General features: G+C 44.9%; 1 protein-coding gene across 2 annotated transcripts; it reads right to left on the reverse strand.

Moving 5' to 3' along the window:
* Positions 1-191: 191 nt before the first annotated feature.
* Positions 192-9,979, reverse strand: sufu (suppressor of fused homolog). Of its 2 annotated transcripts, none has more exons than XM_079730887.1 (12): positions 9,640-9,979; positions 9,221-9,355; positions 8,260-8,396; positions 6,696-6,838; positions 6,359-6,444; positions 6,152-6,224; positions 4,863-5,016; positions 4,403-4,505; positions 3,674-3,808; positions 2,365-2,503; positions 1,942-2,010; positions 192-1,726 (listed from the first exon to the last, which is right to left on the reverse strand). In XM_079730887.1, exons 1-12 carry the CDS (start codon positions 9,786-9,788, stop codon positions 1,637-1,639), a joined length of 1,413 nt encoding a protein of 470 aa, XP_079587013.1. In that variant the 5' UTR covers positions 9,789-9,979; the 3' UTR covers positions 192-1,636. The 2 variants fall into 2 exon arrangements, with proteins under 2 accessions (XP_079587013.1, XP_079587012.1); XM_079730886.1 differs by having other exon boundaries at positions 4,863-5,019.
* Between the last annotated feature and the right edge of the window lie 2,665 nt (positions 9,980-12,644).

The following is a 12,644-nucleotide window of genomic DNA, read 5'->3' on the forward strand; positions in this document are numbered from 1 at the left end:
CAGATCACACACATTGTCATAAAACACAATTCGGCGACAAGAATGAAGGTTTCCAAGAAAATCTTGTATCTTTATTGTGTAAATATCTTAATGCACTTGGGATTACATACAAACATGTAGAAAGTTCAGTGAAATGAGACTGTAGAAAAAATAATGATTGAACCCCCCCCCCCCCCATGTTGTTAAAAAAAAACACGCACATTTTTTTACTACAACTATGTAATAACAGTCTCTTCACTAGAAGTTCACACGGAATGTATTGACAGGATCAGGAAACCAAAAATTACAGTAGCCTTTGTTTTGAAACAATTAGGGAGAGTCGACATTCTAAATAGCTCACGGTCAACTCCAGGCACTGAAAGAATTTCTTTAGCATTAATCCGGTCCTTGTGTTAAGGGCTATTATTGCAGAGAACACTTTTCTAGCCACTGGATGGAATACATGGAAGAGTAAAAACTGAACAGCATTACACTTATTGAGTCTTAGGGAATATTTAGTGATGGGGTATATAGAGTTCTGCAGGAAGTTAACAGTGTTCCACCAATCCAATCCCATCTGCAGAATCAGCTTGCATATGTGGTAGTGTAGCACATGCAATGGTCACATTGCATGTAAAATGATGAATTAGCTTACAATTAAATTAAACATACACAACCAATACGACTCATTCAAACATTTTGCGGAAGAAATGTCTTGTAACAATAATGCTAAAAAAATACAAGTTAGGAGTTCTTGCACTTGTGATGTACCCAAGAAGAAAATAAAATGTAGCATTTGTTGATAAGTTCTGTGATGGAAAAATACATGATTATAAAGTCTGTAAAAAACATTGCAGGAAATGTATTGTTTGAATGCATTGACAATAAGTGGCAGCTGCTTTCTCTTTGGTATGACCATAAAGACAACGAAACGGAAATGTCCAGCATTTGAAAATTCGACCCATACAAATTCAAACGTAATTGTAAAGAACACTGAATTAAATAGAAAGAAGGTTGACTTGTCTGCCCTTGGATTGGCCAATGTCATTAATGTAATAACGGTCTCTTAAGGGGTGTCTGTTGAGGATGCTTACATATCTTAATCCTTTTCTGCTTGTGCCTTCAGGTCCGCGGGCTGATTTCTGTTAGTGTTAGTCGTCTAGCCATCTGAGTCGACCGATCACCTTACCGGTGAATCGTTGAGACACATATCCCGGTCTCACTGTAGCCAGATCGCCAAGCCTACACCGCGCGGGTCGGCAGGTTGTGGGTTTAAGCAGCTAACACCGGATAGACACAGCCGCGCCCTGCAGCCAGAAGGAGTCATGAGGCAGAAGGCGAGAGTCAGGAGAGCCACTGCGCGACTTCAAAGTCTTCAGATCTGCCGTCTGAAATGTGAAAGCCCCCCCCGCCACCCCACAGGAGCCGTCCACAAGTCCAGTCCCAGCCAGGGATTGGCTCAGAGAAGCCGTCTCTGGTTGTCCAATAGAATCCCAGCGAACCCGTCTGTATGCGTGAGGGTGTTTTGCGTCAGGCACCTGGGTCGGGCGTGCTGGCGGCTACAGGCCGGGACATGAGGAGAGGAGAGCCCAAGCGATGACAGAGAGGAGTGGGTGGGGGGGGTCTGTGTTGGGTGTGTGCGTGTGGAGGGCCGGTCTCACTGGAGCGGGTTATCAAACACTGAGTCTGGCAACACGGAGATCTTCAGCTTCTTCTCCGGCCAACTGTACTCCTTCGGCAGCTTAGTCTGTAGGGGGCGAAAGGGAACAGAAGTGTTTAGCATTTGAAAAGTCGAGCCATAAAAAAGGCTTAATCTAAAGAAAAACCAACACCATTGCTTTCTTTTCTAGGTCCTTCATATACTCAGCGTCTCTTCAGGGCAGCAACAGGGTACCCGTCTAGCGTGCTACAACGTATTGTTGCCTTCCATGTCCCACGTGGGAGCGACCCCACCTCACCCACCTCTTCACGAGTGTTGAGCTCCTGCAGGTCTCCGAGCATCCGGCCCACAAACTCCTCCGTCAGCAGGATCTGAGAGGAGCCGCGGGGAGACATCAGTCAGACGAGGGACGCATCACACAGAGCAGTGGGGGGACGGTTGCTTCTGTTGTGTTACTAAACAGCTAATGGAGCTATGGAGCTGGACCCTGCGGTGCTTGGTGGTGTAAGGAAGGGTCCTACAAGGACAACAGCCTCTACCCCCTATCAGGTCCAGATCTCCTCCTTCTCTCTGCTGCCCGGGCCCTGCAGAGGGCCCAGGGACCCCCTACGCCAGGTGAAGCCTAGCTTTGTCGCTACATAGGCTCAGCTAGGCTGTGGCTATCTAAGCCAGGTAGAACTGCAGCTGGGGAAAGACGAGTGTTGAGGTTGGGTACGGGGGGGTACCTGGAGCCAGGGGCCGTGGGCTGCATAGGGATGCTCCTCAGTGGCGAAGGCCCCCTCCACCCCCGTGGACACGAAGGTGATGGCCGTGTCCCCGTTGATGCTCTTGTAGGTGAAGTGTCTCCCGTGGAGCAGCCGGCCCCTGCATCACATTAGCAGTCAATCAATCAAACAAGCTTTATTAGTATTATTGTTTTTATTGTTTTGGATTATTACTATGACTTGTGACTCTACATGTCAAGTCTGTACAACCCTACTTTATATAAGGCCAAGGGTCAAAATCCTCTTCTCAGAACGAAACTAAAACTTTCAAGAAGCAAGCAGGGAGATTCCTTTTTCTGATATGACAAAAAGAAAATAAGCAACCAAGCTTCACTGGTAAACTTCACGTCAGATAGGAAAATAAATTCAGACTTTGAACTGAAAGATATATCCTGTAGCCATGTTATTGTAAATGGTCCCTTTGCACGGCAGGTAGGGCAACACATCTAGTTTTCCCTCTTCACGACAGCTCTTGAAGAAAGTAGGTCAGGATCTATGAGTTATGTGCTATGTTATGTGCAACCAATGTCAATAATATAAAAATAATTGTTGGTTTTGAGCGTGCACGGGTCAGTGTTGAAAACACCTAACTAATGTCACTCTAAACCCTAACCCCTTTCAAAGACCCCTGCTTTTTATATTATGTTTGCTCGGTAAATACATGTCTGGGAAAGCACCAGGACAACTGAGATATGATTTTCCATCTTAGGACGCAAATCAAGTGTCACAGTGTTTAGTTAGAAAGTATCACAACAATACAGTGATGAGAAAACAGTGGATCCCTTGTTTCTGTGAAAGAGTCTATATATCAATATTTTATATAGCCTTTTATGGACATAGAGTGCTTACCAAAGAGGTATTGATGATAGGTTTGTCGCAAACTTGTGAAATATGCGGGTGTTTGTAACGATAACGCTTGTTATACTTTGGGACGCAATGTGATATAAACAGTGTGCAAAAAGAGAGAGACAAACAGAGAGAGAGACACTGAGTGTGAATATCGTTCTGGGGTGGACGTTTTACTAAAAAGAAAAGGTTTGTCCCAAATCTGCTTCATTCCGACAATCATCTCTAATGAGGCCGGGGATGGGATGAATTGTAATATTAAACAGTGAGAGAGAAAGAGGCGGCAAGAAAAACAGAATATGGGGAGGTGTATGGTGGATGTTTGGTGTCGCAAACCGATGAAATGTGCTTGTTTTTGATGCTTATCTCAGAGAGAGAGGGACAGGGGGCGACAGGGAGGCCGTGTGGGTCCAGCGGGTCTGACCTGAGGCAGAGCGGCAGCAAGGTGCCCGACTCCTGGTTGAACTTGAGGTGGACGCTCTCCAGCTGCCTGGTCCTCACCAGCTCATGGGGCACGATGGCGGCCGAGCTCTCGCTCTCCAGACTGTCCTTCCTGCTCCTGAGGACAGACACAGGGGAGAGGTGAGGAGGGAAGGAGATATAGGACGGATTAAAGGGGAAGAGAGAGCAGAGCTGCTATTTGAGTGTAGATAGCTGGAAATGACAAAGCAACCCTTCAACTTTTAGTGAGCAGAATGCGCTGTGAGATATCAGCTTCGACGGTGCCTCCTGGAGTTTTTTTAGACTGCTCCTGGATCATACCTGACAAACCAGGGCCGCTGCCTTATCATACTTGCAGCCCTTTTAAGGGGATATTGGGTTGTTTTTAACCAAAAAGCTCAATGTTTATATTGAGAAATCAGAACAATTTGCAGACCCTTATGGGATTTTTTGTCCCCTATTTTCTTTTCAAAGAGCAAATGTTTGGGTAGCTTTGGGTAGGTCCTGGCCCTGCATATGGAGGTAGACCCTGTGCTGTCCTGACTCTGCAGATGATGATCCCTGGCCCCAGCTGTAGCCTTGCTATGAGGCTAAACAGGCTGAAAGGCTCTGGCTCGGCCGGCTAGCGGGAGGCGATGGTCGTCAGTGGAGAGGAGGGCTGTCTGGGTGCCAACCGATGCAGAGGTGCACCAAGGGGAGGGTCGCCACTCACTGGGGCCTCTCGTGGCCGTGCCTCTGGCTGCTGATGGGGGGTAGCGCCGCCTTGGTGTTGAATTCCAGGCCCTTCCTCAAGACCTCCCTGATCTGCTCGGTGTCTGTAACGCAAACACACACACACAGACATCAGAAACAGTATGGACACATCTCCTTGAGGCTCAAACGTGCACATTACTAGTCCTTTAGAAGACTAATGTCTTGTCCGCAAAGAGGAAAAGATCGGGAGTTTGTCCACGAAACCAAGCATGCAATCAAGGAGCAGGTAGGGGGTAAGGCCTCGTCCTCAAGGCTCCCTGCAGACAGAGTGTGTGGACCTGTGGGGGTCCAACCCAGAACCAGTCTGTGTGGACCAGTGGGGGTCCAACCCAGAACCAGCCTCTGCGGCTCAAACACCAGCGGCCCGGCCGCACCATCCTAACCGGCCTTGGCTCCGGCACTCTGCTGCGGTCCTCTACCTTTGTCCGAGAGCCTGCGTGGCTGGGCCCCGATGCAGATGGACCGGGTGTCCTCTTCGTCCTCCGGGGGCCGGCTCAGGTCATCCCACACACACTTGGCGCTGACGCCGCTCAGGTTGGAGCCCTCCGTCTCGATGCCCTGGTCCACTCTCTCCTGCTTGGAGGAGCAACACACAACGCAACCCTCAACACACAATGCAACCCTCAACACACAACGCAACCCTCAACACACAACGCAACCCTCAACACACAACGCAACCCTCAACACACAACGCAACCCTCAACACACAACGCAACCCTCAACCCTCAACACACAACCCTCAACACACAACACAACCCTCGACACACAATCCTCAACACACAACGCAACCCTCAACACACAACGCAACCCTCAACACACAACGCAACCCTCAACACACAACCCTCAACACACAACGCAACCCTCAACACACAACGCAACCCTCAACACACAACGCAACCCTCAACACACAACGCAACCCTCAACACACAACGCAACCCTCAACCCTCAACACACAACGCAACCCTCAACACACAACACAACCCTCAACACACAACGAAACCCTCAACACACAACCCTCAACGCAATCCTCAACGCACAACCCTCAACGCAACCCTCAACACACAACGCAGCCCTCAACACACAACGCAACCCTCAACACACAACGCAACCCTCAACACACAACGCAACCCTCAACCCTCAACACACAACCCTCAACACACAACCCAACCCTCAACACACAACCCTCAACACTAGCTCAGCAGGCCCATGCAGTTCAGAACGGCCTAATGGCTGATGGGATAGTTCCAGATTTATTTGTAGCACGATGGGGAGGTAAGACAAATTTACGCAGGCAGTCATTGAGTCTACTGAGTAGTATACCCATCATATGTAATCCTAGTTTGAGCCACGAACATGGGGCACCTTTTGGAGGAAGGGGGTGTTCGCTGTGACCACGGCTGAAACAAGGGTCCTGTTTATAATGGAGATGGACATGGGGGACAGGTTCCAACCGTATTTCACTGATGACATTTTGAGTGGTTTCATGGGATATTTGGGATTCATTTGAGCTTGGGGAGGTAAGAGTTATACAGCCTTTGTAGTCTATACATTACAACGTAAACATTTAGGTCCTTATAGTTTAACTCTCGACAGGCCTTAGTACACAAACACTTACCAGTGGTCTTAAACGTAATAGCACCTGTCTCTCCTCCTATAAATGGGAGTAAACACGCTCAGTGGGGACCGGGAGTTCTTAAGGAAGCCTTACTTGTAGGTGTGGATCAATGTCAAAAATGGTCTCCCCTCTTCGCATGTCTGTGATCAGCCACGGACCACCGGCCCTGTACAAAGGAGGAACACATCAGTTCGGGTAAACCCAGAGTCGAGAAGGGAATCGCTGTGTGTGAGCACACACTTTAGGTGATTTAACTCAACTTAAATGGGTTGCGTGTGTATGTATTCTACCTATACTCACATGTGGACGCCACGCAGTAACTCTAAAATGCCCTGGCCGTTCCATTGCTGAGCCGCCTGCAGCTCCTCCGTACAAACGCCCACGATCTACAGCCGACCGCACAGACACAAGATCAGCTGAACAGGATCCTTACGTATCTTTAGCCTCAGATGGGAAACATCCTCATTGTGATAAAACAAAAAGGATGATTCGTTTACATTTTTGGTGAAAGTAGTAGTGAAAGTAAACTGCAGGGACTGATTTGAAGGACCTGCTGAAGCTTCAAGTATTGTTAGATAATATTATCATTCTATGGAACAGGCCAACGTTGAAGCCTGGGGCTCGATTTCTCTGTTACCTGGAGGAAGCTGACCGTGCCGAAGGGGGTTTGGACAGGTTGTATCTGGGGGTCCTCGGTCAGCAGCATGTGTTGGATTCGAGACTCGCTGTTGTCGAGCGGACTGTGCCACGACACGTGGTCGCCGCTGCAAAACGTGTTTTCTGTTGAAGGGAGGACAAAGACTTACTTACAAAATACTTTTTTTAATAATAAATCAGGTGAAATGTGTTAAACGATGGGCTTATGGAGCACACCTTTAGGAGGGTGGGTCTAAAAGTGACTAACTCATTTCTGCGAGCGTTAGCCCGTTAACAGCTAACCATCGCTGCAGGGCGGTTTCCCCAGACAGAGAGAAACTCTGTTAGAAAGACGCAGCGCGAGGAGAAAGGAGACGAAAAGGAAGTGTGTGAAAACAGAACCAGTCGATTGGGGGGGGTGGGGGGGTAACCTGTGATCCATCCAAATATAAAGCTTGTGAAAGAAAAGAAAAAACTACGGGCCAAGGGGGGGGTGAAGCGCCGAGGGGCCAGCCCACCCACGTTCAAATGGACACCAGCTGGGGAGCATGGGGGAGAGGGCCTCCTTCCCTGCCTCCCTGCTTAATAAATACCCCCCTCACTCCCAAACCACCTATTAATGTTTACCCAACAGGCGTCTAGAGGGGCTTATGTATGGTTTTCTAAGGGGTTTCCCACAAACATATTTATAAATCACGACCATGACTCACAACAACAATATCCCTTTTTTTGGTCATGCGTTGGAACATTTATGAAGCGGGTGCAGAGAAAGAAGCATTTCTGTGAGGGCCCAAAGCAGCAAAGAGGAAGCACAATGGGCTTTTACTTTCAAAAGATCTATTTTAGACATATATACTAATTTTGGCTTGAAACATTTTATGAGTTCTGGTAACCAAAGCCCACAATCGTTTTTCAACATTTTGACAAGAGTCTAGCTTGAAGCTGAAACCTTTTACTTCCACCCACTCGGGTGAATCCGCCTCAACCAACAATGACTGCAGGAATTATAAACTGATGAAAAACTGAACCAAACAAATGAATGAATGATGGCCACCAGGTCAGTATGGGAATGCCTTGTACTTTAAGACAAAATCATTTATTAACAACAGTGACATTAACTAATGGAAATCCTAAATCCGGGAGAGAAGTTATCCATTAAACTAGAACGAAGGTTGCCCCTGGTCGGTTTAGAGGTACGGTGTATAGAATTTCTGCATGGCGAGGAGGGTTTCACTTTGACTTTTTGATTGCAAAAACAAACATATTCTAATATAAGGGCAGGCTAATGCAGTGATAATAGCTACTGCATTTGATCCCCATGTCCTCAGTCGTCATGTAGCCATCCTTGGGCAAGATGCCTAACCCCGGCTCCCTAACGACATGGAGCTGAATTCACTGAATTTGCATCAAATCCAATAGAATACAAAGAATACCTAAGCAAGAAGCTAATCTGAATACACAGCAAACCCGTCAGAGCGAACATGGTACGTGGGGAGACCAACCGCCAAGTTCACGGAAGGTAACATGGTCGCGCTTTATATGGTTTCAAACATGTGCTCTCATACCAGACTGGAAGACGTAGCGAGCCAGGCCCTGCATGAGTTCAGCCGGCCAGGTAGGCGGCGCTGTTTCTCCTACTTCCCGTTTCAGGCGAAAAGTCAGCTCAAAGCCAAACCCACTGGGTCCATCCGAACCTGTGAATCTGAATAAGTAAACACACTTGTTGTTATTCATTCAAAGCGATTCAATAAATCAGAAGTACAATTAATAAAAGAGCAGCTTACACCAGTGCCAATGGCAAACCATGCGCACAGAAGAATAAATAAGTTACAATTTCAGAATTTGTATCTTAATCAAAGAAATATGCATTGGGATAGTATGAGCCCCTAATAAGGAGTTATACATTTAGTGTAGTGCTTCTCAAAGTTTACACTGTGCACAAAGTGTTCAGAAAGAAAACACCCAAAAACGATGTAGGTGGCTGCCTTACTCATCAAGACCACATACAGATTATTTCCCTTGTTCCCGTAAACCCAAAACCCTGCCCATTCATCTACACGTACAGCCTGCTACATTGGGACAGGGCAGAGGATTAACAATGGGCTTCTTGTCAAAAGAAACAATAAGGCTTAGGCCTTCAACCAAACTGTGCTAAAATAGGTTATTACTATTTAAGCTGTTCTGTAACAAAATACACTCATGGAGAACTGGGAGCGATGCAAGACAACAACATGACAATAACAAACGCTGTGACCAAGTGGAGGATATGTGGGAGGTTTTGCCTTTCCTACACACTTACACACTTGAAGATGGATAGACAGACGGACGTACCTTTAGTTAGTTAACCAAATCAACTCAAAGAATGTTTGAAGAATGATATATATGAATTTGCATGAAGAAGGGCATGTGTTATTAAGTAAACATAAACAACCCTTAGGACAAACATGATCATTCCATATAGTATATACATTATAATGATAACCCATCCCGTACTTTCTCTAGGGTCATGGCCATAACCAAACTTACTCGTGAACTCGATTGTCCCCATACAGATCACTGAGTCCAAAGCTGACATAGTGCCAATGCTCCTGGATATCCTGGGGTTGGTTTCCTATGTTCCTGTACATACTGATGTAGTCCAAGGGGTCTGGACCGCCCAGCCTGTAAGAACAACAAGGCACATTTATGTTGATTTATTTATCACTAAAAGTGTTTTAATACATCTCACGATACGTGTCAATGAGTAGGAAATGGAACTTAACATAGTTTGATAAATGTGAACGTAAGGAGACGTGAATGAGTTACGTTGAAAACTAAACTTTACGTAAACAAAGTGCCGTTTTGCCTTTACTTTTGAGTGTGAAATGTTTGCTTGGTAAAAGTAGTGCATATAACTTCTTCGAATTGTATTAAATATGTATACATTAGTATGGCCGGACACCTACCAATACTTTACAATAGCTGTAACCTGGAGCGGGTTGGCTTGTTCGGGGTAGAGACGCCGGCATTCCCCGTAAATGGCTTGTAATCCAGGGGGAAAGATTGACGCAAGCCCGTGGGCTTGGGCACCAGTGGTAGGCCGTACTTCATCCATGCTACAGCCTCGGAAATAAGTGGTCAGTCTTTAAGAAAACAAAGTAAAGTGCACTATCTTTTCTCCCGTACAAATTATAGTGGCTCCCCCAAACCAATGCGCATTACTTGATAACAACGGCTTCACCATGAAAACTAGGAGTGAGAAATGTCTTCGGAAGCTCCGCTCCGCTCCTCGGGGCCACAGAGTGTTGCTCCGCAGCTCTGGCAAAATGCTAACAACTGGTCAAACGTAAGACACCATATCATTGAGCGACCGATCGTATATCCTATGATCGGTTCGTTTTTATTATGAAGCGACATATAGATTATATAATAAGTCTTACAGAGTTGTAATATCTGGTTGGTCAATTGTCAATTACGCATATATAAATGTATATAATATTATTCAGAATGTAAAATCCATGTACTCAAACTTTGTAGCCCTACTTCATATCCAATCAGTGTATATTTTGATCAATGTGCCTGATGTGTGTGAACAGCAAAATAAGTAAGACTACTTATGCAGGGGGAATCGTATTATCTAGGCACACTTTCTTCCCTTTACTGCAAATGTGATATGTGCACAAATGATTTGTACAAACATCATCCTTTGTTTGGGTTTAGATGAAACCCCAATGAATGGTTGGGAGTTGGAGATTGCATGCTTCGGCCCTTATAAAGGAAAACAAAACGTCAGGGCATACACTCATTTTTATCATAAGGAAAAAAATGTTTGGAGGTTGATACGTTTCTATTGTTACAATAAAACGTTATCAGTAGGTTATGACCTCTTTCTTTAAATGGAACAATGTCATGAAATTACGTAATACATTGAAGCTCTTTTGAGCATATAGGTTTTGGTGTGGGCAAAGTTTAAATAAAGCTGTGGCTTAGGCCACAGCATTAACTCTCATTCCTTTCTTACTTATTCATTGCACCATAACGCCATAACAGTCTTTCTAAATGATCTAGCAATCCCCTAAGAATTGTTTATAGTGGTACATTGCCTATGAGCCTATTCCTATGTAAAGCCCTATGTCTAAACTATTTACATTCATATGTAAATCCACCACATGTGGTATCTCTTTTATCTCTGGCCTGATCTCCACATTGTTGCTGTCACACATTGGTGCTGGACCTGGAGTCTCTGCCTTGAGCAGCTCTGAAACAAATTGTTGTGTAGGTGTCTGTTCTATAAATAAAGCTGTTAGTCCGAGTGGATCTAGACACCTATTTTTGGATTGATAATATACATAAGATGATGAGATGATGAATGATTGGACAGGAAACCTAATCAAAGAGAGATCACTTGGAGCGTAGTGGTGGAATAAGGAACAGAAACAAAGTAGATACTTCTAATATTCTTTAATAAGAAATGCTCTCAACATCAGCACATCAAGCTTTTCCATCTTCACACTTTATCACAAATGGACTTTGCAGTTCTTCAAGTTACACTGTTATCTGTAAATGAATAAAGGGTTATATGTAAAACATTTTTTTATTACAAATACCACACAATAGAATCAGAGACAGCTAGATGTTAATATACATGTAAGAGGGTTATATGAAATTCATTGTTCATTTTCTTCATTTGTATCTCTTGAGGTTAATATGTTTGGAAAATGAGTACCATGCCAAAAGAACTGAGCCCATAGACGATACCTGAACGAGCCATCTATGGAATTCAGTTCTCATAGTAGGGCACCAGTTAAACTGTGGTCTGCAAACGTTTTTGTCACTGTCCTCTTACCCAAACTTCCCGTGCTGATCCTATCAGGCTTGCCGGTAGAGTTCATCTTAAGGACATCTTAAATAGCTCTTCTAACTTACCCAAAGCAGGTCCATTTTATTCACACCAAATGGAGATACATTTGTCATCAAAGGTATAGCTGTCTTCTTAACACCCAATTGCAGAGGCCTGCTAAAAACTCAACTTAGTGTCGTCTGGTGATTCAAGTCATCTACTCCATTTTATTACTGGAAGACTTTCACAATCTTTGAAATAAAAGTCACTGCTCTCTGGCTTATGCAATTGGTGAACCGATCCTCCTCTGTATGATATGACTCATCAGTGCAGCAACTGAAAGATAAGGCCCAACTGCCTAATCACTGATCATTCTGTTTAAGTTATGAAGTTTAGCTAATTATTTATGAACTGTAGAACAGTCTGGAAAATTCCTGATTCCGAGCAAATACTTCTTAAGCGATTGCTTTCAATGGGATTGCTTACACATTACATTCAGCAAAGGGTCTTACAGTAAACATATTCTATCTAAGGAGTGAAGTCAATGCTTCAGGTTTCATTCAAAGAAAACAATTGTTTCAATGAATGTAGGAAAAGCTTCATAGGGACACACGTGCAGTAAAGTAGTGAGCTTTGAGGAAGGCCACACCTGAGGGTTTTCAGGAAACCCCAATCTCGAATAACCCAAGAAATAAATATTAAGTGAACGATAATAACTAATTTCCAGTCATTAGAAAGCATCATGCAATGTATTATCTAAATACTTACCAAAATCCCTCACTGATCACTTCAATGTCAAGAATCGTCTGTCTTCCCTAGACCACGTTGTCTCAAAGTGAAACTTTGAAAGTGCTCAGTTCTTGAAGATGCTTCAAAGTCACCACAGTGGAGCTGTGAATGCCTTGTAATGCTCTCTTTCCCTCTGTCTCTCTCGGTTCCAACACACACTATGTTCTCCCAAGTCCAAAAAGGTGGGTGTCAAAGAAGAATACATGAACTCTGAGCTGATATTCAAAATTCCAATCGCTTAAATACCCCTACCTTTCGCATTACACCATGGCCTCCGTTTGTGTGTCTACACACCCCTTCTGTACAGTAAACCTGACAGTCACTTCCCAGTAAGGAGGAAGC

The sequence above is a fragment of the Pollachius pollachius genome (genome assembly GCF_949987615.1).
Source record: "Pollachius pollachius genome assembly, chromosome: 2".
NCBI classification, from domain to species: Eukaryota; Metazoa; Chordata; class Actinopteri; order Gadiformes; family Gadidae; genus Pollachius; species Pollachius pollachius.

Bases quoted from the DNA above. Each gene is read 5' to 3' on its own strand.
- sufu (XM_079730886.1), bottom strand. From the start codon at position 9,788: ATGGATGAAGTACGGCCTACCACTGGTGCCCAAGCCCACGGGCTTGCG. The intron at 6,445-6,695 runs GTAACAGAGAAA...GGTCGGCTGTAG, and splicing joins GCACGGTCAGCTTCCTCCAG to ATCGTGGGCGTTTGTACGGA. The intron at 2,504-3,673 runs GTCAGACCCGCT...AATGTGATGCAG, and splicing joins TTGCTGCCGCTCTGCCTCAG to GGGCCGGCTGCTCCACGGGA.